We start from the raw sequence: 25,047 nt of genomic DNA, 5'->3' as shown, positions 1-25,047 counted from the left end.
AAATAAAGTGACTGACTGCGAAACTTAACTTCAACACAAAATAAGTGCTTGTACGTGTATCTCCAGTTCTACAGGAATCTTTTAACAACAACAACAAAACACATTCAGATATATTTGACATTAAAGGACTGCTTTGCTGCCTCAAACTGATTGTCATTGGATCGGTTTTTTTTAAATTTCATAGTTGCTGCTGGAACTTCTGGATTCTTGCCTTTCTTTAACATAACGTAACAAAAAGAAAGAGCACTTTCATCACAAATATTTAAACGAGAAGTGTCTTTCTCAACTTTCTAAAAGAGCTCTGGTTAGGTTTCGCTAAATGTTTTCGGGGTGATATGGCATTTCAAAGCTGGTCGGACAGTATTTAAGAGGAACTTAAGACGTTTCAAAATGTGTTGAAGGGTTAGGCTACAGAGCTGAACTCTGTCCACGATTGTAAACTCAAAGCCCAAAGACGTTTGCTCTGGTTAGCTCTCACACTCTGCGGTCTGTGTCGGAAGGCACTTCTTACTCGAGGAGGACAATGCTATCGTCACCGACTGTGATAAATGTCACTTAAACGCCACGGAAAGAATTTACTGAAAATATTTGATAGGTTTTCTGTTGATTTCAGTGACAACCACCACTAATAGCATTTCTTTCTGGATTCTATGCAGCTGCTCATGATGGAAAACAAAATGCTATGAAGGTATTTTTTGGCCAGATGAGAAGATCGATCTTCTCATCTAATTCTCAACAAGAAAGCAAACTATTCCTTTAATGACTTTTCCCTATTTTGTGTATTTTAATGACCACAGCTTTTCTCCGTAAAACACAGCTCATGATCCTAATATTCTTTTCTAAATTTGAATCTTTCATGAAAATACCAGCTTGGCAAATGCCACCATGATTTTGTTGCCACGATCCACATCTGAGTTCCATGTCCTATTGCTTTCTTTAACTCTCCCCATCAGGTCACCAACATCTCGCTTCTCTGCTTTTGCTAATGAACCGGTTATGAAGCTGGAGAAGAGCTCGGAATCAAACTGATCCGCTAGCGTAGTGTATGGTTGGCAGTTTAAAGTAGAGGCTGTGAGAAGGTGGCATTTTACCATTTCTGGTCCACTCCTACGTATCGTTACATTTCTGAATGACTTTTACCCTTTGCTGGTTGTAACTGATTAAGGGCTTTAGCCGATTCATCACTGCCACCTAAGTCGAGCTGTTTCTATGTAAGACATTGACCAATTTCACATTCTACCGAAGGAGCAAAGTACAGTGAGTTTGTGAGTTTCTCTTAGAATGGTTGCTGAGGCTGCACATTGTTGGAATGAGTCTTGTGTGATTTCATCAATTGCAGAACAAAGGCTTTTTTTAAACACTGTTTTACAATGGGCCTTAGTGTGTTTGTACCTCTTTCTTAAGGTAATGCAGTGATTCCCAAAAAAAAAAAAAAAGGGAGGTCCTGCTGGCTCTCAACAGCTTAATGACAACATAAAACACATTAAAAACTACACTTACAGGATTTTTGGTGCAATCTTTGACGCTACTGCTGCTGTCGCACACCGCACACAAAAAAGGTCCTTTTCAGGGCCCTCATCATGTGTCACTCGCTCTACAGTTGACACTATTGTTTAAGTGTCAGCAGGAAATAATATATTACACATGTCACTATACACATCTCTACATCCTCTCTACAGTGGTGGGGAAAGTGTCCGGTTTTGGTGGATCAGTCTCTTTGTCATTGAAGGGGTCTCCGGCTGCAACTGGATTCAGGGCCACTAGAGGGCGACGGTGCCTGTTCCTGGTGCTGGCTCTCCTCCTGTTCGTCAGACAGAAAGCTGGGGAACGTCTGTGCTCGAGGGATAAAAGTCATCGTCAGGCCGCTTCCTGTGGAAAATAAGTGGGGAGAGAGAGTGTAAATGAAGCGCTTCTTTTTTTAGCAGAATTAAATAGGTTAATCTGTCTCGCTTAACGCGACCTTCCTTCTGCACAATATGTCCTGTTTTCTTAGACAATATATTTATGGTACAACTGTTGCTTAGCTACAGTCCACGCTGATACCTTCATATACAAATGAGGATTACAAGAATAATCCTGGTGTTCCTCATTTATGTAAAATGATCTTTTAAAACTCTGTGATGTAGGTGGTTCTCAGATCACAAAAATATAAATAGATATAATATATAAATTGTGCAATAGTTTGATGGACCTTGAACCTTTCCCCTCAAATAAGACATTTTCAGACTGATATACTGTCTCATTTTTTTCAGACTGTCTGCTGTTTCCCCTCTTTCCCCCGCTCTCTCCATCTCCACCTCCACCTTAATTTAAATTAATTGGACCAATTTGTTCTGCAGTTCATATTGGTTAACTGCGCTGAGAGGGAGTAATGGATACTTGTGGGTGGAGGGCTGCTCTGTGCAACTGTGAGACCATTAATAATATATTAGAATGCTGTTTGGAGACGTGCACGGCGAGGTAGGTTGAGGATAAAGTGGCTGGCAGGCTGCTGATCATGCACTGAACAAGGAGGAAGTGGCCAGTGATTAATAATTCAGGAGGCCCAAAACCTAACAGTACCGTTATCAACGTATAGCATGTATGGTACCAACTAACACGGCTGGCTTAGACAAGTTGCTGCAGGTCAATACACTTCAAATCAATTTACCTCCGGAGGTTAATTGAAATTTGATTAGCAAATTTAAATTTGACTTTGTCTTCTATAAGCCGTCTTCTTCCAAGGCCACATTGACAAAATCGACAAGGAGATCATTTTCTCTTCTGCTTGTGGTGCTGAAGTGCTTATTAACAAATACGGCGAACACGCATACACACACACACACAATATTTTCTGCGTGTGTCTATTCAGCAGCACCAACCAGTCACGCTGCCACCGCAGGGAATCAGGCTCAGACCGCGAGACGCGCTGCCAACTCACCACGGCGTGGAATATAAAACATGACCCACTCAGCCTGGCGAGCAATGTCAAGTAGCTGTGTGGATGCGTGTCAGAGCCACAGAGAGTTTTAACAGAAATGTGCGTGAACGGAAACAACGCACAAGTAAAGTAAGACGAGGAGGAGGGAAAAAAAGCACAGAAAAAAAGGCATTTTCCTGTGTGAGTTCAGGTAACAGCTTGCAGGAGGAAGCACAGAGCGGCTGGTGTGGGTGTGAGGATGAGACCACAACGGTACCTGGCATAACAGGTGAGTCATACACACACACACACACACACGCACACACACACACACGCACACACCTCTGTCCACTAGGCTTTCCCTCCCTCCACTCCCTCAAATTAAGGAAAATGAGATAAGGCTCCGGCTTAAGGTATTAAATGCAGCTCAGTCCATGTTCTAGAAAAAAACAAAAACACTACAGGTTTAAAAAAAAGGAGGACACTTCCTCTCCTCTCCACGTTGTACTTAATAGATTGCTGAAACGACTGGTGCACAACCAGGCATATCCTTTTCACATCTTTGCCAAGACAATCCCTCTCCCCAACCAAGGCCAATTTGGGGCTGAAGAAAATAAAAAAGAGGCAGGGAGCCCAGTGCAGACCGAGAGGGCCAAGCAGATCTCATCATCTCCTCAGTCGTAAATGGCAGCGTTTGTTGTGTGATGCCAGACCCCCGACAAGAGTCACACTTGTTGGACTGGAGACGCAAATGTAGGCTCGCTGGCAAATAAAAAATAAAAGTAATAAAAACACAGAGAAAGGGGGGGGGTCAACATCCCTCCTCCTCTCCATCCCTATGAGAAGCAGACAGTGATTTGTCAGTGCCTTTTCATTACCACGGAAGGTCATGTCATCCTATCTGGCCTGGGGTGGCAGCTGCTGGGCCGGAGCAGACAGGACACGCAGGGAGGGCACTCACACACACACACACTCGCAGATACAATGGTGGACCCGGACACACAAGCAGCCATTCATGAATGCTTGTACACACACACACACACCTGTCTGCACCTTTCTTCCTCACAGTGCGATAACCCAGGTGGCATCCTAGTAACAGCTGTAACCAGAGAGAGAGAGAGAGAGAGAGAGAGAGAGAGAGAGAGAGAGAGAGAGAGAGAGAGAGAGAGAGAGAGAGAGAGAGAGAGAGAGAGAGAGAGAGAGAGAGAGAGAGAGAGAGAGAGAGAGAGAACCACGAACTCTGGATTATGCAAGGCTGCTGACATCGAGCTTTGTGTCTTTAGCGTGCTAAATCAGCCACAGGAGCAACGGCACACTATCTCAGATCAGCCCAATGCGGCCTGAAGATCGGGTCAGTTCATTTTAGTTTCAAATAATGCAAGCTGATGGCTGAGATTAAAAACTTTTCCGAACATCAACCGATAAAGATTTGAACTCAGTTTTACCTGGCTGCAATGAATTTTTCATGCGATTCGCTTTTTTGCATCTCCCGTCTACTACGTTCCTCGTCGCCTGTTGCAGATAAGATAGTGTTATCATCCTGTTCTCCTATCATCTTGTCCCCGTGCCTTTGATACTTGAATCCCCTCGTATCACTCCCAGCCAATCAAACTCAGAAAAGCGCTCCATTCCATTAGAATTGCTAATGATACGGCACTAAACTGTGGCGCACAATGACATGCAGAGGGAGTGAAGGCAACGGATTACATAAAAAATGAATCCAGGAAGAAATACAGGCCTTCTTGTCCCTGTTCCATTCCAATATAGGTAATTGAACCACTTCCGACAGGCGTTGCGCCTTGCTTTTTCAACTCGAAAAACTTTAAAGTGCACTTATTTCTATGCATCAGCAAACTCAGAGAGCACAGCAGTATCCCTGAAATGCAAAAGAGGGAATAACATTAGGAGAGCAGAGGTGGGACACAGTCGAAAGTACACATTGTATTATTTCTGGAGATTAAAACATCTACCTTTGGTTTTACTTAAAAAGTTCAATACTATGGGGGGATTTTGTTTCATACAGCAACATGATCAAGGCTGAGTGTTAGCCTTGTCAAGTGTGTTAAATAAAACACACTTGACAATTATTACTTTCAATTACGGCAAACAAGGCTTTTGGGATGTTTTTGAGACGTTTCCAGACAAATGAAAAGCAGATATGAAATATATGAAAATAAAGAAGTTATTTGTTCTTTGCTGCCAGGTCCCCCTTTAATCAAGGCAAAGAAATAAACAAATAGGTGGATAAACCTCAACGGGACAAAAAAAAAAAAAAAAACGTGTTCCTTAATTATTCCCTCAGACCCGCAGGGTATTTGAAAGCAACCCGAGCATGACTCAGCAAATTGACTGTGCTGATTGGATATTCATCCCGCACCCAGCGATGAATCCAAGGAGCAGAGGCAGCCAGCTATCATGGTCTAAATCCCTGGTTTCTTACCTCTTATTTGCAACCAAATAATTGTTGCTTATATCGTCATTATTAGAGAAAAATAGATTGATTTATCTATTATCTGGGTTCCTGATGAAGCATACACCCAGTACTTATATCAAACATTATATTTTCACATGAGGCGTTTATTCGAGTTATATTTCCTTGAAGAAATTTGCAACTATATACCGTGTGCTAAATATGTACATGTGTCTACAGACCAAGGGTTAATGCTAAGTTATCTGTACTTGTTTATTTCACAAAAGTATCTTGTTTTGTGTGGATTTGTGCCAAACACTAAGCCCTGTAAACAGTGTTTTTGTATCTGCTTCAATATCAATTTCAGTCCAATGTTTCATTTGATTTAATAACGTTGAGTTCACCCTATTGTTTGGGTCTGTGTTGATGTTTTTTTGGTTGCTGCCGGGACGTCGGGATAGATTAGCTGCTCAGCAGCTCAATCAGTGATAGTGCAAACAGGTTTGTCTAATTATGTCCTCTCAGCAGGGTTAATGTGGAGAAGAAAAGGTAAGGCAGTTCTGCAGTAAATTAGGTTTTATTATTGATGGTGTGCGCATTGGTATATATATGAGTGCCTATACATAAATTGTGAGGATGTCAGCAGTAACCAAAGAATTGTGCATCATCTGGAGGACTTTTAGAACACTGAATGTATTTGTCCTCTTACCGAACGACACTGCAAATGCATTGGATGATGTAATTAGCAGGGTTTTTTTTTGCGTTAGTCTGTTATTTGCACTTAAGACTCCCTCAGAAAAAGGAGATCTCAATGGGACTATCTTGGAAAAACAAATGTTAAGTAAAGAAATGGTTTGTGAACTATTTTGTGTGATTTCGGTGCCCTTCACTGGTCGGCAGCTTGCTGTGAGGCTGCAGCTTTCATTTGTCTGCTGCTCTTTCGCTTCAGTTTAATGTAGTTTTAATGAATTTCTCGGGTTCCACTTTGCTCCTGTAAACTTTTTTCTTAATAACCAATTGACTTCTTCAGCGTCCCTCTCAATGTGTTCTGGTGTCACACCAACCTCATCTGTCCTTTATACGGGTTGGTGGCGCTCCAGCCAGAAACGGTTGGAAATCATTTACTCTGCTTCAATTACATTTTTGTTTTTTCTAAAGCCATTTAATTATTTATATACATTTGTGTAAGTTAGCCCACAAAATAACATTCAACATATTATTCTAACCACATACTTAAATTAAACAAATAGCCTAATAAAGCATGATTTGTATTTTAACCCAAAGTGTCAATAAAAACAACGAGAAAGCTATTGGTAAAACTCTGAAAAGCTCTCTTGCCATTTTGCGTGCACCTTTGAGATGGTCACTAAGTTCAGCTCGTCAGTTTTTGTCCACCTGACAAGTTGCGCTAATGCCTCAATACCGGATAATGAGGTAAAAATCAGTCAGCTTTATACGGCAGCATATTAGGGCCAGTGTAGGTGAAAAAAGATTACGGAGCTGGGAGGAGGTGATAAAAAAACTTTTTTCCAAGATTAAAATCGTAAATTCACAAGCAAAAAACGTGGATATTATTTTAGATTGAAGTAGTAAATTTACAAGAAAGAAAATCTCTTATACTGTAGCGGACTGTTATTACATCCATCCATCCATTCTCAACCAGTTCATTGATGGGGGAGCAGGGTATTCCTTTGCCCAGCAAACTCCAAGGACATTCATCATAATCTGTGGTTCAACAAACAGTTATGTTGTATTCCTTTTTTGTGTTGTTCTCACTTCACACTGACAGTTGGACATGGTCAGTGTGTAATATGGTACCTTGGTGTGCTCGGACTAAAGTCCTCTCAATGGTTGTTAGTTCAGTGCTAGCTATGCTGAAATAAGACACGCCGTCAAGTAGTCAAAAAATAAGTTGTGCGTCTCTACTTTCTTGTAACGTCTACAATATTAGTATTTATTTATGTCCATAAAAGAACAGACATGTATCTGTCAGGACCTTGACCTCGCTCAGAGGCCGTCATCAGAGAAAAGATTGTAAACAGCAATCTTTATGATTCCGATTGGCAAAATCCAATACAAAAAATATACAACAGGTCTAACATGAGGATACAGTACAATGCATACCGATGTCAGCATTATGTTAATATAATAAAACCAAAATATTATGCAAGAAAATGTGTTAATGTATCTTCCAGGACCTTCGCTTCGCTCATCCTTACCATAATAATATTACTTTAGGAGCATCTAAACTTTTGTTTTTAATCATAAATTTAGGACTTTAATCTCGGAATATTATTTTTTTGTTGTCTTTAATGGCCATAATAGATGAGGATACTAAAGAAAAATGTAGATTCTGATAAGTTTTCTATGATTTTTAAACAGATATCTTAAAATGTATCCTCTATGGACACTATAAATCCTGATATCAATGTAAAGAGTGAGTTGTAGCACTCTCTCATTCTTTAGTTCTTGCTGTTATTTCCCCAATTAATTTGAACTGAATGTCACACTTCCCCTGCGTTGATTGAGATCACCTGTTGTGCAAGGTGTGGGGGACAGGCTGCTAATTAAGAATTGACAACAGCTGGGTGTATTTCCCCTCTTGGCCAATCAGGGTGTGACGAAGCCCTTTCCTTAGGGCTTAAGACAGGTGGGGAATTACACAGTCAGGGCATTCTGATGCTTCACCTTAATGCAAACCTCCTTTGCCAGCCGGATATGTCAGTCTTCAACAGAGATTATTAGGGAACGCCTTTTTCCACTACGTCACCTGCGTCAGTGCAGACCTTATTTCTATTTGCCAAGAGTTTGTTGTTGCCTCACGATAACCTTACGCCTGCAGGCGTTATCTGGTTTATTTTCATTGAAGCCTCCTTCATATGAACTTCCATTATCAAAGAAAAGGCATTTCTTTATTATTGTGAAGGCACTTGCGTGATTTTATTTATTGTTTTCTCCAAGTAAATATTTCTGTATTATGTGGTTTGGGAACTAGTTCTCGGGCTTCTTCCCAATCAGCTGAAATCTGGGGGATCAATACCGCCACAGAGTGTGATATCTGCGTGTTTTGAATTCTTATTTCAGAAAAAAAGTGGTTGTTTGTGTCAATTCTGTGAGTTAAATATCACAGGAAAAAATCTGGATGCAGCTCATATCGGTTCAGAAAATATCCATATTTAAATACTCTAATAATCAGTTGCACTACTAAAGACGCAGTGTGTGTTTTGTGCTGTTTCAACATACACGGTTATGCTAAAAGTGCAAAGAGCAGCACAGTGAACACACACGGCACGTGAAAGAGCTCCGGGGAGGTCGAGACCTTCTGCCAATGAAGAATCAATGCAATTACTCTACATGGCTCTCCCCATCTGAGATTGGCCCGCAGCCATGTTCGAAGCAGCACCAACACCCGACACGTGTGAGCTTCTCCTGACATGCCTTTCACAGTCCAAACATCCCGTGTCACAACAGGAGTTAAACTCCTGTCGCTCCCCAGAATCACCTTGTCGTCCCCCTTGTCTGACGAGACCTTTCGCTGCGTCCTCAAACACACTGATGCATTCAATTTATTCATGGGAAAGGAGAGAGAGAGAGAGAGAAGGGGGGAGATGGCGGTAGCGCTGAATGTCTATGAGCAGGAGAAGGTGGAGGGTTGCTCTGAATCGGACAGACAATGCAGAGAAAGCGTGGGAGGACCAGAGGAGATGCCAGGGTGATGGATGATAGAGAAGTTCCTCTGCTCACCCAAGTTTGGAAAGGAAGAGTTTCAAAAAAAGTGGGGAGTTTACCGAGACCGGGCCTATAAATAAGGACCCCGAGGTGGAAGCTTGTCTGTTTAGTGTAAATGAGTAAAAAAAAAACATGTTGTTTGGAATAGAAGACATATTTTTGCTTTAAAGCTTATCAGGCCACAATTAAATGATAGTGAAAAAATAAATAAATCCAGCCTTAGGTTTTCAAAAGAAAATGATGACGACAGAGTGACTTTCATCTTTGCCTGGCTTTCTGTTTTGCTCTATCGGTGAAAGCCAAAAGGCCCATAATCCTCAGATAAGACTACTAATCAACTAATACCATGGACAGAGAGTAATCTCATCAGCTCACTAATCACCTCTCTGCCTCTGGTCTACATCTAGACTTTAACACACACAAACTAAAACACCCTTCCATGTGTAAATGAAGTGCTCACGGGGGACATACAGCGCTGAGCGTGAGCGCTGTAGAGCGCCTGCTGCAACATCATTGTATTTTGGGGTGACATTTATCCGTCGTTCCCTCAAACACACACACACACACACACACACACTTACTTTCAATAACACTCGCACATTATTTTGTCCCTCATAATTGAATTAAGATTATAAATCCGTCTGTCTCTGTTTTTTGTTTATCACAGAAAAAAAACACTGGTTTGACTCGGTTCAAAACTATTTATTTATGACTGAAGCTAAGAATCTAAACTGTCTTATTATGGGATGAATCTAGACTTCAAAGCTAAACACATTCAATTTGGAATTCAGAGGCATCCACATTAATCTTTTATGGTTCAAAACTGATCCGTGCATGTCACCAGTTCTAGTCCCAGAACAATATTCCTCTGTCTTGTTTCTCCGCCTGTCTTTCCTCCAGCTCATCCAAAGTGCTCCACACATCAACGCTGACACAAGCAGGTGAAGAAATAGCAACACGGCGCATTTATGATAATTAGTAACTTCATGCCTGTACCTTGGTAACCGTAGAGATCTCCCACGCTGTTCTGGCGCGTAATGTGCTGCCAGTAGGCGCTGCGTGGCAGGGAGATGGACTTGGTTAGCGTCTCTCTGGGGTGGATCTGAAAGAGACAGAACGCTTACAATGTATCTCAGTCAGCCACTCACAACAGGAGCGATTGCTCTGGGCATGTCGGCAAACAAAGGGCGCTCATAATACGGTATATTGCTGGTTGAATGTCGTGTTTCCAATCTTGAATGGCTGTTCGGCGGGCGAGATGAGGATTAATTTGGGACCGTGATGTTGTTGGACCACTGGATTATCTGTTTTAGACTTTTATTTGCAGCTTTAAACTAAAGGTTTCATCTTGGAGCCAGACTGCTGCTGGAAATGTATTAAATATGTCAACATTTTACAGAAACACCCTGAGTAAAGCGAGTAAATCTGCATTTTCTCAGTTTCACCCATTCTGCAACTGTGAGTGGTCAGATTTGTGTTGCTATCCATGCGATTTATAGAGCTTGAGGGTAAATGCTGCATTTGGAAATGTTCCCAAGTGGTGGGGTCCAAGAGCATGGCCATATGGTCAAGGCTCATCAAACACTAGGCAGGCCTACATAAATAAAGAATACAGATGATAGCGGAGAGGTGGGGGAGGAAGGACGGAAGGAAGGAGGGAGGAAGGGATGGACGGGTGTTGTGATAGAAGGAGGGAGCGGAGGCCAAGACTGTGGGGTGTCAAGAGGGCTTCTGGTCCATGGCAGCTCTTTGGGGAGAAACCCGGCAGCAATACCTTGAGAGAAGTGTGTGTGTCTGTGTGTGAACATCTTATGTGAAAATCATGATTTATTGCCTTGGTGTTCACTGGTTTCTAAAAATAATTCTGTGAACAGCCTCAATGACGTGCTACTGTAGTTTGATCAGCCTAAATCAAACAGACAGCCAAGAAACCATTGAAATTCAAACAAAAACACGTTATTTATGTTTGCAGATGCAGTCTTTGTACAAATGGTTCGTCGAGCATAATGCGCGACAGGGTATATCATCGAGCGCATTGGAAGTGACACGCACTATGCATGCGTTAAGTAATTATTCCTGGAACAAATGCATGCTGACACTTGCGCGCATTATTAGCTGTTTGCAATGTTGGCAGTGCTAGAATAAATGTGATGGCCTCATTGTGAGCTGCTGTGGGAAAATCAGATAAACAAGCAAAATGTAACAAATGTACCTGGGAACTCTTCTCCATCTCCTCCATCATCCTCTCGTGCTGCTGGGCAATGGCCAGCGTGGCCGAGTGGACCCGCTGGTAGATCATCTCCCCCTCCCGCGTCTGGAACGTGAACAAACCCTCTCCTGTGTCACACATCCTGCGCCAGGAACACACACACAGAGACAGAGAGAAGTGCACACGCTTTGATCGTGCTCACTCTTGGATTGCTGATTTACAAAAATGCATGGTTGAGTGTGCGCATTGATATAATACCCCACTGAAGTCAAACACACACACACACACACACACACACACACACACACACACACACACACACACACACACACACACACACACACACACACACACACACACACACACACACACATGCATGAGTAGATACAGTACACAAACAAAGAGACACATTCACAGAGGCACTTGTCACTTCAGTGCCTGAAGGGCTCTGAGGCAAATGCTGATATCCCGGGATGTTTCAATATTCAAAGTTGCTTTGTTAAAGTTTTTATGACATTTCCAGAACTTTTTTTTTTTTTCTCCCACCGCTAACATTTCAATCACACACACACACACACACACACAGAAAAACAAGCTCTTATCATGCGCGCACACACACCTTCCGGACTCAAAAGTGAACCAGGTGGAGTCTCGTCCGTATCTGCGCAGCGAGCTGAGAGGCCACATGACGAGTTTGAGGCGGGCGTTGTGTATGTCCCACAGGTAGATGTTTTCATGGGTGATCTGCATGGTGCACTCCCCGTAGATGTCCAGGTTAGGAGTGGGCATTAGGTACACGTTGAAGCGTTCTGGAAAGATCCACAAACTACAATTACAACCTTGCTGTTGTATGAATCTCCTGGCAGAAGCTTCATTGTTATCATACAGCCGTGTCTCAGCTCCGTCTCACAGTGTATCCTCAAGTAAAAGCATTTATTTTATGCTTCAAGTCTATTTTTTTTTTTAACAATACAGGCCGATAAGTTAGCTGTTAGCCAAACACACTGTCCAAAACAATAAAAGTGAGCAAACTGTCTCTGGACGCAGAGCAGTGGCCGGGGTTCGGCGATGCCCCCCTCCTGTGTTATCATTAGAGGCCCCTACAAGGCCCCTAAAGAGGGGAGAGTAAGGGAGTCAGCAGACAGTCATTGGTCAGTACAAAACAGGCAAAAAAGTGTTTTCATAAAGCTGTGAGTCACCACAACCATGACAGGTCAGCAGAATGCAAGATTAGTCGTGGACCAACAGAGGTGTACACTCCCTCATGCATGCGTGCACACAAGCAATCGCATGATTTTCCTGGCGCAGATAATTATTCTTTCCTTTTAAAGATGACTTATTTTGGCTGTAATTTATCTAATGTTTATTGAAACCAGAAGTAAAGTGAAAGATGAACCACCAAAATAGAATAATTTGGGATGTAGCTGTAAGTCCTACAAGGGGTTGCAGAGAGCCTGATTAAGATAAAAGGATCAATTCTTATGAAGTGATGGATTATTCTTCACTCGCTGCTATGTGAGATATGGAGTGTCGGAGAGAGGCATGAGGCAGGGAGCATGAAACTCATGGCTTTTAAATAATTTGCCACAATATGTAATGTTTCTACAATACAAGCATCTTGCACCAGTTTAGATAGTCAGCTATTTTTTGCATGCAATTATCCAATAAGTATCTTTAGTTGTACATCGTAACAATACACTAAATTGACTGTACTTAGCCCTGACTCACTCTTACTTTGTGGTTTTTTTTAATCCGATGTGGCAAAAGTGGAGTACAGCAACCATACAAAAGGTATAGCACTTCATCTAAAGTGGGTCTAACTAGCCGTGCAGTGAGCTAGACTGGGATCAAGGAGCCAAATCTGCCCAGTCACATTAACTAACTCTCTGAGGCAGAGGAAGAGAGGGAGCGAGTTCTCCATAATCTAAATTAGTTCTCACTAATTACGCTTAATGATTCAAAATAAGTATGTGTCTGCAGTGGATAGAAAATGGCAGTGTCATAGTGCGGCGTATTTTTAGGGACAGTGAAAATGAACTCTGATCTAATTATCGGCCCCTGCTGTTTGGGGAGGGCTACTAATTGAAACATGGGTGCAGGCCCAAGCCTCTTGTTTCATTCACTCATACAGACAGCAGACAGACTCAATTTGTCTCCGTAACACACTGCTGCTGTATGAGCGCGCAACTTCTGCTGCAACGGAAGTGAGCGGAATTGTTTTGTTACAGTTCAGTCAAAAACTTGTGTATCTTTTATAAAAAATGAGGCCAAGTTATGTTGAAGAACACGATTTCCCTTGCAGCGAAATAAAATGGGCTGAAATGAAGGCAGATTATTTTCAATTACTCGCCCTTTTACAACTTTAAACTGCTCTTCTTTGCCTGTTTGCCTTTTCAATTTCCTCTGCGAGTTTACAAATTACACAGACAATGAGCTCCACTGTGATAGCAGCGCGCTGTTGTCCCCTCTCTTTTTCCATTTCCATTTCCTGTGAGTGGAATATGTGGGGGAAGCACATTTATTTCACGTGGCTTTAGGAGCCATAATCTCATCCATCTCTGTGACAAGCTTCATTATGAGGGAAGCCAGTGATGCACAGCACTTCTCATTAGGGTTGGAACAGAGCCCCGACCACAGCCTGTGACCTGTGCTCTTAACTCACACACACACAGGTTTCCTTCAACACACACACATCCGAACTTCCTTCTGAAGTTGAACCAACATGTGCTAATGTAACTAAAGACTGTTACAGGGGACTTCGGATCAGATATTGACAAAAAAATGTGGCCCTTATTAGCCAGGCCGAATTGGACAGTGGCTGTTCTGCTCCTCTAACCCTCTGAGGACTCAGTTGCATTAACACATACGGGCCTGGACTGCGACCACTAACTGCTGGTGGCGAGCTGAGTGTGAGAGATTGACCCTGAATGGCTGTCGGTGGTAGCGGGGACTAATTGGGCACTCACCGTTCTGCTCCCGCTGCACCCCCGCTGCTAACAGGTCTGGCTCTCCCAGGCTGATGTCGTTGAGACGGCTGCCCAGGCACTCCACGCACAGCAGCTTACACCATTCCTCTGCATCCAGCTCTGCACACAGCAGTACAGCGTTAAGGCATGTCCACCATTAAACACACACACACACACACACACACACACACACACACACACACACACACACACACACACACACACACACACACACACACTTCCATATCCAACACTGCAGAGATAATAAAACACAAATCATACCACCACAACTGCGCTGCCTTTTTAGTGTGTTGTTTACACATGCACATAAATCACCCAAGGAATTTCAGAATAAAATGCTGCATGTACAAGAACACGAGTACAGCTAACAGTAACCAGGGAGGGAAAAAAAAAAAATCAATCGGATCAATTCGATGCAGATTAAAAGAGGAGGTGGGTTCAAATCTGGAAGTCTGTGTGGCAATCTGTTGTTTGTGGATACCAATTCATCTTCCTGTTAAGTCAGAAAACAACACTGTTTACAATGGAGAAGATTACCAATTGTCTTGTGTGAGCTTTTGGTGAGAGTTACTGAGGTATGAAATCAGGCAAATGCCAGAGTTGGTCATCTTTCGGAAGCTCCTTATCTCCCGGGCCCTGTGGAATTCTGGGATATGTAACTATGGCCAGTGATGTGTACAGAGGGAAGCACGGGAACCCTGTTTCTGTGTCTATTAATCAAGCCAATGCATGCTTGTGTAATATATGTGTGTGGAGGAATTTACACTTCATTCACTTGAAACTTGTGGGATGATAGCTGACAGCCTGTTTGTCAGATCAACTGTAGTGTCCATTGGGACAGATCTACACAACTTTGCAGGGTGAAGGAAAGGTCTGCTGCTGCCTAAAGCACCTCATTCACACAAAACAAAAAGCTGAAATACAGACGCGCACAAATTTAAAGACAGCAGCTCTGCACTTTAGCTCCTTGCTCATGCCTCCCCAGATTTAGCGTTCTCATTCACAGTTACCATGGCCTCCGAGTGCCTCTAAACTCCCACACTTTTAAAGGCCACTGAGTGGAAAATTGGCTAAACAAACACTTCATCCGCACAGAGGCAGCCTCGCTAGTGTGTGCCATGCATGAGGAAATACCGTAGAAGGATATATCTGTGTGTGCGGAAGTGCAGGTATGTGATGGTATAAGATTGAGTCACGTTTTTTTTGTTGAGTGCAAGAAAGAAAAAGAGGATGTTAGAGTGAGAGAATATGGGAGAATCGAATCGGGAGTCTTTGTTTTTCTTCATTTCAGACACGTATAGTAGATAATATCATGTGCACCATGTCTTTGGTCCTGATTCAGCTTTGGAAAACGAGGAGTTGACACATTATTCAATCTTCAGCTCGCGCACTCTATCTCTTTATGGTGCATATTTGACAGATGCACCCAAAACACACATCTGTCAAAAGATGTAAGATCTGCTACCGTCTTTTGTTCAGTGTTTCATTGACGGCACACTAAAGGTTATTTAAAGATGTATATCAGGAGATCATCATGAGGCCTAATCACTTTTTTTTTTGGCTAGATTAGGTCAAAATCATTAACGTCGTGCATTTCTTCGTACTGTATGCCCACTCTGGGAAATGAAGGGGTATAAATGTAAGGGGCTTCCACTTCCAGATAGTGAAGGACGATGATAGGTCACGTACACAGGGTGATAGAGACATCCATATGGTGGTGTGAGGGAGGGGGGGGGGGGGCTGTGGGCATGGAAATGAGCCAAGAGAGTGAAGGAGAAGTGATCATGGGAAAGTAAAGGCAAGAGTAAAGGCTCTTCGTTCAATAATATTTCCCCCCTGATGTTTACTGCTACCCACATGTGCACACACATCCACGAGGCTGGAGTTAAGTCGGAGACGTTCATCCTCGGTCTGTGTAGCGCCAGCACATTAAGGTGCATCCGCCTTATCGAGCCCCTGGCTACCTCTACAACCCAGCTCCATTTATTTGCACCTAAAGAACAGGCTGCTGAATCTCGACCGACCGTGTGCAGATGATGTGCCTCTTTAGCTTTGTGCCCACGTATTAGAGGCAATCTCTTTTGTTACAGTCCGTAATTGGGTTGCAAACAATGCCCAATATAGTTTTTCATACCTGCGGTATGAAAATCAATATTTCGGAACAGATCCTCCCACTTCTTAATATAGCGGCAAATGAGCATCACTTGGCTAAACTCCAATTCTCCACAACCTCTTTCACCTCTCTTTCTCTCACTGAAGTTGATTCTTCCTCCGCTTCTTGACAAACTTTTTCGCAAACCACCCCTCCACTTCTCATGCAGCATATCCCTCCACACATTCACGTATGCAATAAATAAAAAAACAAACACCCAAGAAGTCAAAGCTTTCCTCTCTCCGCCGCTAGTCTACTGTGGCTAAAAAGACTCATTTGAAATCTGAATTTGAGGCACTTACCTGATTCACAGGCGAATGTCTTGGATGTGTCGTCACAGAAGATGATCGCCACAGCGTGCTTTTTTGCCTCCCGCGGCATCCGGGTGATGTTCTTTATGTTATGGAGCTCAGTGATCTAAAGGGGAAGGAGAGAGTGGCAGCAGCACATTACTTTGAATGAACACAGCCAGGAGCAGCAGCAGCGCCAGCAAAGGCTTAATTGCCATCTTGCACCGACTTCGCTGAAAGTGCAATAGTAGTTAGAGGCTTAGCATATAAAGGATGGCAAAGTAAAACAGAAATGTGGGCGATCTTAAGGGATAGATAAACAATGGCAGTTTTTTCCCATTGATTACAAAAAGCTTCTTTTTAAAAAGTAAGAAATCATCCACATTGGCAGCTCGTTGCAGCACAGTGATTGCTGTAGTAGTGCGTGTCATGCATCGCTAAAAGCACTTTATGAATAAATGTGACCTGACGCTCATATTGTATCCACTGTGTATCCACTGTTCAAGTGCCTCCTTGAAAGTGATTTTCCAGTCAATAGGTTGGTGGTGGGTGGTGGGTCTGGGGGGGGGTGCGATCAAAAGCATCTAAATCACTTTACCAGGATATTGATCGCGAATGGGGAAAAAAAAAGAGATTACATTTAATTGAATATCACCCGCATTTACAGGCCATTTTGTTCAACAGTCTCCTCTGTGTTCACCCTGCCTGGGAGATAAGGCCCATTACATTATTGTAGTCCATTGTGTGCTAACTGTGGGCCCTTTGCCAGACTGTTGGAAATGAATTAGCTGGGCTCATTGACCGTACAGTAAAGCTTGACTGTTTAAAGTTAAAAGCCCAGCCCTCATAACACACACAACATATGTGGACTACAGATTTCTTTGTTCGATAACACTACATATTGTAAATATCTCCTCTATTGTCGGATATCATCTGCTCGGCATTCAAGTTACATAGAGAGATTTTTTTAAAAGCATGAAATCAAAAGAGAAGAGGCTATGGATAATGAAGGTTTTCCATTCGTAATTTCTTATCCTCTTCAAAGGTAGTATCTAAATATTTGATATGAGGTGACTTTTTTTTTGTCTCTGAGGATACAGTATGTTTTTGTCCCCGGGCAGACCATTCATACATATAACTGCTACAAAGCAAGCTGTGGGAATTTCGGAGCCATGAATTCCACCAGCCATTCATCTCTGTCTCTGTTTGCGTAACTGTGCATGGTTTAGTGTCTCTTCGTGTGTGTGTGTGTGTGTGTGTGTGTGTGTGTGTGTGAAGCCATGTGTCTAAGGGAGAGATTTGGGTGCATTCCCAGCCTGAGGCGCTACAGTCCGAGCAAAGTGAATAATTTGTGATGAGAACTTATTCCCCATCTCATCTCTCCTCCTCTTCCCTCTCCATCTTTCTTCTTGTTTATTCAAAGGTGTAAATTAAATCTCATATATCAAGAAGGCTGCATTCAAACCAAATCAGGTGTCACAGTAAAAACCGCCAGTCTTCCCATTCCTTTTGAATGTGGGTAGTGCGTTGTTTAGGCTACGGCTATGGGGACTGCAGGGGATGCTGGGAAAAAATTCAGCGGCCTACAGTGAAAAAAGTTGAAAAAGAAGCCACTTTTAGAAAAAAAGCATCCCGCCGTGATCCTGCTGTGGGCAGTGCTTAGTTATATGCTAATGTCAGCTTGCTAACATGTGATGATTTTTAGCAGGTAATCTTAACAATGCTGTCTCTCTCAGTTGAGTGTGTTGGCATGTCAATCCCCCCCAATAGCTGTTGAGACATGTCACTAAAAGACATTGATGTCAACCTGCTGGTGGCGCTAGAGGATAATTCAGAATCCAGAATGTCTGTACAAAAATCCATGGCACTCCATCCAATTGTTGAGATACGAGTCCCTCTAAAGTGGTGGACCAACCAACTGACTGCACTAGTGTGACTAAAACCATCTGCTTCCATGTGGACATACTGTGTTTAGGCATTTAAATACAGCTCCATCTCTCTACTGCAGCTGCCTCTGTGAGGAGCTCGAGAAGTGTAGCACACAGAAAAAAATACTTTTCACAGGGCTAGAAATATTGCTAAAAATATTCAGGGATTCTTTTACTGTGTGGACCAGCGCCTCCAAGACAGAGAAAAAGGCACCGAGAGAGAGAGGGGGGGGGGGGGGATATGGTGGTATAGAAAGCCAATCCCCTTTGTGTTGATTCTGTAAATCAGCCACCAGTGCAGCCTATTTCCTCCCAAAGCACTGCAGCGTTGAATGAAGCCCTCAGACGGGACCTTTCTTGATCTTTGTGGCGATGCATTACCAGGTGCACTGGTGCATGTGTGTGCTCATCGCTCACTCCGGCGCTGGGTGTATGAGATGCCTCTGGGAGGGGGGTGTGGGGGGGTTACAGCCACACAGGACGCCCAGTGTGACAGCATGATGTAGTAGGGAGATGCTTCATTCACCATACATGGCTGATCCTGTAGCAGCGAGGGATACTAACAACAAAGTGGATCTAAACCTCTACCTAGCCAGTGAGACGTTCCAGGCCTAATTCATAATTACATGGTTACAGTAATGCTTCAGGCTACTCAAACTGCAGCCGCATAGGAAACCTGGTGTCAAAGTCCCCCATAATCTACTGTTATCTCCTCTCATTACTATAACACACTGTTCACGGTGCTACTCCTTTTAACATCGTCTCCTATCACCATGATAATGAGTCATAAATGGAGACTTTCAAAGGGCTTAAGAGGCGGGGAGAGATATATTATATACTGGACTATTAGTTTCAAAAGGGAGGGAAAAGGTTCCAGAGGAGATGATAAAGTTGCAAAATGTCTTAATTAATGGATATTTAACTCTATCATCTGTGGCCAGTGGATGAAAACCACGTTCTTGGTAGGAGTGTGTAATACAGTACTGAGTGATTTTATTTATGATTGTAAAAAAAACACCCACCTTGAGTGACCTGATCTTATACAACAAAGTGCTGCCTTTTACTGCGTCACTTTCTATAAGATGAATTGATTTCACAGTATTACTGGAGCACGTTTCCTGATGTTTTAAGAGAATACATTAACTGCCTAAATAGAAGGCCAGGCTCCTCCTTTTTGGTGGACGACCATCGGTGTCAGATTGTATCAGCTAATTAATTCCAGCTGTTGTCCTAATTGCTAAATGAAAATCTTGGCTGTTGTGTGATGATTGTGCCAATGTCAGCAGAATCTAGATTCTGCCAAAAATTAATCCCTAGGGAGTTACACACCAGGTTTAATCTCTTTCTGGTATCCAAGAAAACCAACTTCTGAATGCCATATATGTGTTATATATTAGTGGCATTATCCGACTTGATGGTGGCATTAGACAAAATGTCAGATTGTAACCAAATCATTAGGAATATTGAGTTACTAATTTCATGGAAATCTCGTCAATACATGTTCCATAATCTTGATTGACCAAAGGCCTGACTGACATTAGTACCCTTAGAACTCACCGCTAGCGACACAAATGTAAATGAAATATCCATAAAGTTCCAGACCAGGGGTCACTAATGGGCGGACCCAAACCGCCGTTGTATCTGGACCCAGACCTGAAACCGATCGAGAATTGAGAATTATTACATTTTAACGGGGCGCCTCTATTTTAACCAGCGCAGCTTTTCTAGCCATTACTGCACTCGTTCAGCAGTTCGTTAAACACACGGACCAATTACATGCGTTGTAAATTGTATCACGTGATGCTACTCGGCCAATCAAATATGTGTATTCCGATAAGTATCGCCCTCGACTCGAGTGAGATAAACACAGACGTGAGGGAGAACGAACCGTTGGAGAGAGCGTGAGTCAGAGAAATTATTTCACATGGCGTTCTCCAAAAAGAGAAAAGTGGACAGCGAGACCGGAGCCTTTAACTAAGAATGGACAGACTCTTATATGTTCAGTCTTCCCACGGGCAGTACAAAACCAGTACGTGTCATGTTCACAGACCGTGGGGATTTTTAAAAGCCCCGATGTGAAGCACCACTACAAGAAAAAGCACACATCTTTTGAGCAAACGTACCCACTCGCATCTGAAATGAAGGCACAGAAAAATAAACCTAAGAGCTTAATATGATCAGAATCCTAACACATGAATTGATGTTAACAGAGAGGAATAGAGCTGAAACAAGTGAATACAATAACCACAGATAAAGTCCCGGCACACTAATGTATCTTTTTAGAAGATGAGAAGAATATAATATCGATATTATTCATCTTTATCTTTCTTTATTTGAAATGACAGACGTTGATACAACCGTTAGGCTACTTCAATAAATATGGGACAAAATCATAGCGCAAGTTAGACATTATTGTGATGTTCCTGACCTTTGCATGAGGAAATTCTCTCTTACTGGACCTCCATGAATATTAATTGAATACCCCTGCTCTAGACACTATATACTTTGTTTTTATTTGCTTTTATTATGACGCACTCTGCACTCTCAGAAAGGGCTTTACGATATATTATATTGCTTAGGGTTGCAACAGATGACTCATTCTTTACAGGTAAAGGTAAATCAAAAGATTATCAAATTGAATGAAAACCAGAATGTAATCTGTAATGAGTTTCAGTTGTGTGTGTGTGTGTGTGTGTGTGTGTCTGTACCTTGTGGAAGGTCCTGAAGTAGGCAGCCTTCTCGTCCGGGTACTTCTCTAACCGTCGTGGACCTTTACTGGAGGCCTTCTTGAACACCAGCCAACACCTCCGGAAGATCTGACAACAGAGAACGATGGCAGCCCCGTTACTGAAACACAAACTGACCCCCCCCTGTACAGGACAAAACTAAAGAGACGCCTGCTCTACCAAAGCTGAGAGCAGATAAATTAATGCCAGTCACCATCCTAGAATTCAGGCTTACTTTTAATCACTAAAGCCACTTCAGCAAAATGCCAAAACATCAAAGCAATTGAACACTTGACTGTGGAAGTTTTCCCACTGATCTAATCTTAGATTGGCCTTAGGGTTCAGTCATGTTGTTTACATTGGAAAGCACTGACATATAGTACACGCACAGCAAAGTGATTCTCACCCTCATTACATACTTAATCAAGCTGAATGTCAAGAAGAGAGTAAACGCACCAAACAGAAGTCTTGGGAAAGGAAATGAAACCATTCTGCCTCATAAATCAAATACATCTGTAAATAAAAAGAAATGTGGAATGTCATCCAAATGTTATGAGCTCATTAATAATGCATTTATACAATACACTGGTCTATGACAGCTGATGGTGCATTATCAGAGTTTTGAGACTTGAGTAAATGCTTTTGATTTTGGAAAATAGCAACTCCAAATACTCTTCTTATGATTGTTTGCATAGGGTTGTAATATGGGCTCATAGGCCGTTCAGATTGCACCTTCAGAAGAAAATAAAGAACTTGTTCTCGATCTTCTAACGAATAACTTTGATGAGATGAAGGATTAGGAATAGCACATCATTGGTTGTGTGTTGAGTTCTCAGTCTTTTCAAGAAATCATTTTCCAAGACATGTACAGAATATTTGAAGGGGCCAATAAAAGAAGTAGGATACCAAAGGGAGGCACTAACTTTGTGCATCTGCTATTTGATTGTTCAACTCAATATTGGATGAGGATTTGGTTTGATTGGAAAAACATTTGGTAGGGGGGAATGTAGGTTAGTAAAAGAAAATCCTTTTATTTATTTTCTTTATTAATTAATGTCCCAAATCCTGGATATATTATTGATTCCCTGATTAATTCATTTCCCAATTTCGAAGTGAAATCCCTGGTTTATATATTAGCAATAAGACAGAAATGGGCTGTAACTGTAGACATTAAACTGCATTTCAGAATACGTGCATACACTAACAAATATTGTCCCAGAATCAAAATTAGAGCAAGTGTTCAACACATTTCAAATCCACCAAATAACTCGTATTCCTAAAATGCTTTGAGCAAACTACACTCTGCTTTACAGGCTGAACAGCTGTAGCTTCAACCTGAAGTAATGTGCTTCCATTTATTACAGGCTGTGCGCACAAAATCCGTTTTTCTTTTTTGCCACACATTGTGAATGCACACTCACCCAGACAAAAAGTCTCTCTATCTCTCTCTCTCTCTCGCGCTCTCTCTCAGATTACTAATACATTGTATTGATTACTGGACCACAATATGGCCTATCCACCAGCTGTAGATGACACAAATACAGGATGTTGTATAATGGAATTCAGGTCAAATCATGAAAAAGGACACACATACACACGTGAACACACAAAATCACTATATGTATGTGTACATCTGTCATTTTACCTGCAATCACGTAGCAGTCTTTAGCAAACCATGTAATCATCATTCATGAGCTATAGGAACTGCCCTGTTCATTATACATCTTTAGCTAATACAATGGGCAGCTTTTTAACGGTTGAAGGGAATTTCCTTAACTCCTAAAACACTTCTTCCCTCAGTTTATATGACATATTCTAGACTGCTACATTTGTCGATACATGGTTTACTTTGGATTGCAACATCCCTGAGGATCCATTAAAAAAAGAGCTGTTAATATCAGTCCACTGCATTACCTCACAGCAGAACTTTGGAATTCCAAAACATAACCTCTTTACACAACCAGTGTCGAAGGTGTAAAAAGCAAAAAACATATACAACAGTGCAGCTGAGAGACAGACTAAGTGTGATGGCCAATACCTTATGAGTCCTATGTGGTTGCCTATCTTTAATAGTGGGACCCTTCTATTTCCTGGTGCAGACAGCCGCTATCACTCTGCCTGATGTATGATTGCCCTGGGCCGCATGGTTGTGTTTGGGAACCATGGATGTACGATTAATTTGTTTACTCAGCCGGTGTACTTCATAAAAGGCCCACTGAGTTGAACTTGGCACTTTGCAGTAATTGACTAGAGTGGATCCCTAGGTCCTTATCGGTCTGCCTTGATGGGCCTCCATTCTAGTTAAGTATTGCCTCGGCCCATTATAAACAGCAAACACAAAATACAGCAGTGCACAACACACACCCTTATGCACGGTGGATCATTCTCCACCCCCACTCTACATAAAAGGCTTTAAAGTAAGGAAACAAAGGGGCAATCAAATCTTACTCAAAATTGAAGATTCTGTATTTATGTCTTTAAAAAAACGCCTATTAAAACAAAAGAAAACTGCAGCTTTGACAGAAAAACAAACAATGTGAAATCCTTTTGACAATGGCCATTACCACATTTGCAACTTTTAAACAGTAAAATTAAAGCTAGCCTCAATTCCCCTTTGGGAACTTGAGTCAAAGCAATGCTGCCTGCTTGCCTTGCCGCACACAAAGCAATTCACCCATAGGAGTGCTCAGATTATGTAATTATACCAGCACAAAAGCAAGCTCAGTGAGATAGCTTATGCATAATAAGAACTAGGGTGTATGAATGGAGTGGGCTAAATTTTGCCTGTTCCACAGTTGTCGATGCTTTGTCAAGGCAGTCCTGTTCTTTGGCTGCTGGTGGATCTTATTCAGAGACACTCTAACATTTATTGTAATTACACAGACGTGAATGGGACTCTCTGCTAGTTTGGTGCAACTCATTTAATTCCAGAACAGTGTAGAATACATTGGTTTTCAGTGAAAGCCAACCCACCGGTTCCAGAAAAACACAAAGTAATGAAGAAGAAGAGAGTTCTGATGAAAATCCAGGTGTTATACCTTTGGTTTCTCTTTGTGTCACGGAGAGAAATTGCCATACTTTAGCTATTCTTTTCAGATTATAAAAAGAGCTGATCTGGTGACATCCCTTCTGTGAGTTTTGAGGTGTAGTTCTGAGTCAAACATAGTACCAAGGACCCTTTTACGAGTGGAAAGTATGTCTCTGTCCAGTTCTGCTCTCTCAACCTAGGAGCCTATAACTAATAGTTTCCTTTTATCCAATAAATGTGTTTGAGCTGTGAAGGTTTTGCAACATCCAGACACTAAAATACATCTACAAAGAGCATCAATTGGTCTTGTGTTCTCAGGAGACATAGCCACATAAAGCAGTGTATCATCAGCATATGGGAAGAGATGCAATGTCTCAACTTGGGGGTAAGTCCATAGATTAAAAAGTACTGGTCCCTATATAGATTCTTGAGGAACCCCATTAGTGATTTTTGAGTGTTTGGAAAAATAATCCTCTGTTGAAAAAATTACAATTACTTCTCTGCTAGAAATATATGTTGGAGACAGTACAACTCAGTCTTAAGTAGTGTAGTTAAAATAATTTAATGATAAAGTGTTTCGAGAGCAGAGTTCAGATCAAGTACACAAGCTCCTCCATCTTGCATGGACAGCATTTATTAACCCGGAGTCCCAATGACTTCACTGATATTTGAAGTTGGAGAATACACCA

The 25,047-nt window shown here is 42.1% G+C and overlaps 1 protein-coding gene across 1 annotated transcript in view; it reads right to left on the bottom strand.

Annotated features, from left to right (window-relative positions):
* Positions 1-925: 925 nt before the first annotated feature.
* dok6 (docking protein 6) overlaps positions 926-25,047 on the bottom strand; it is a 40,435-nt gene continuing 16,313 nt past the window's right edge. Inside the window, exons 2-8 of the mRNA XM_076080573.1 lie at positions 21,313-21,420; positions 16,689-16,803; positions 14,214-14,333; positions 11,867-12,056; positions 11,251-11,389; positions 10,035-10,140; positions 926-1,869 (exon numbers count right to left, since the gene is read on the bottom strand). Of these exons, the coding sequence (XP_075936688.1) occupies positions 1,721-1,869; positions 10,035-10,140; positions 11,251-11,389; positions 11,867-12,056; positions 14,214-14,333; positions 16,689-16,803; positions 21,313-21,420 (927 nt within the window). The 3' untranslated portion in view covers positions 926-1,720. The remainder of the gene's footprint in view (positions 1,870-10,034; positions 10,141-11,250; positions 11,390-11,866; positions 12,057-14,213; positions 14,334-16,688; positions 16,804-21,312; positions 21,421-25,047) is intronic.

The sequence above is a fragment of the Anarhichas minor genome, unplaced genomic scaffold (assembly GCF_050575085.1).
Source record: "Anarhichas minor isolate MPS153535 unplaced genomic scaffold, ASM5057508v1 ptg000074l, whole genome shotgun sequence".
NCBI classification, from domain to species: Eukaryota; Metazoa; Chordata; class Actinopteri; order Perciformes; family Anarhichadidae; genus Anarhichas; species Anarhichas minor.
The sequence above is the reverse complement of the archived record's forward strand: the minus strand, read 5'-3'. Positions and strand labels throughout refer to the sequence as shown.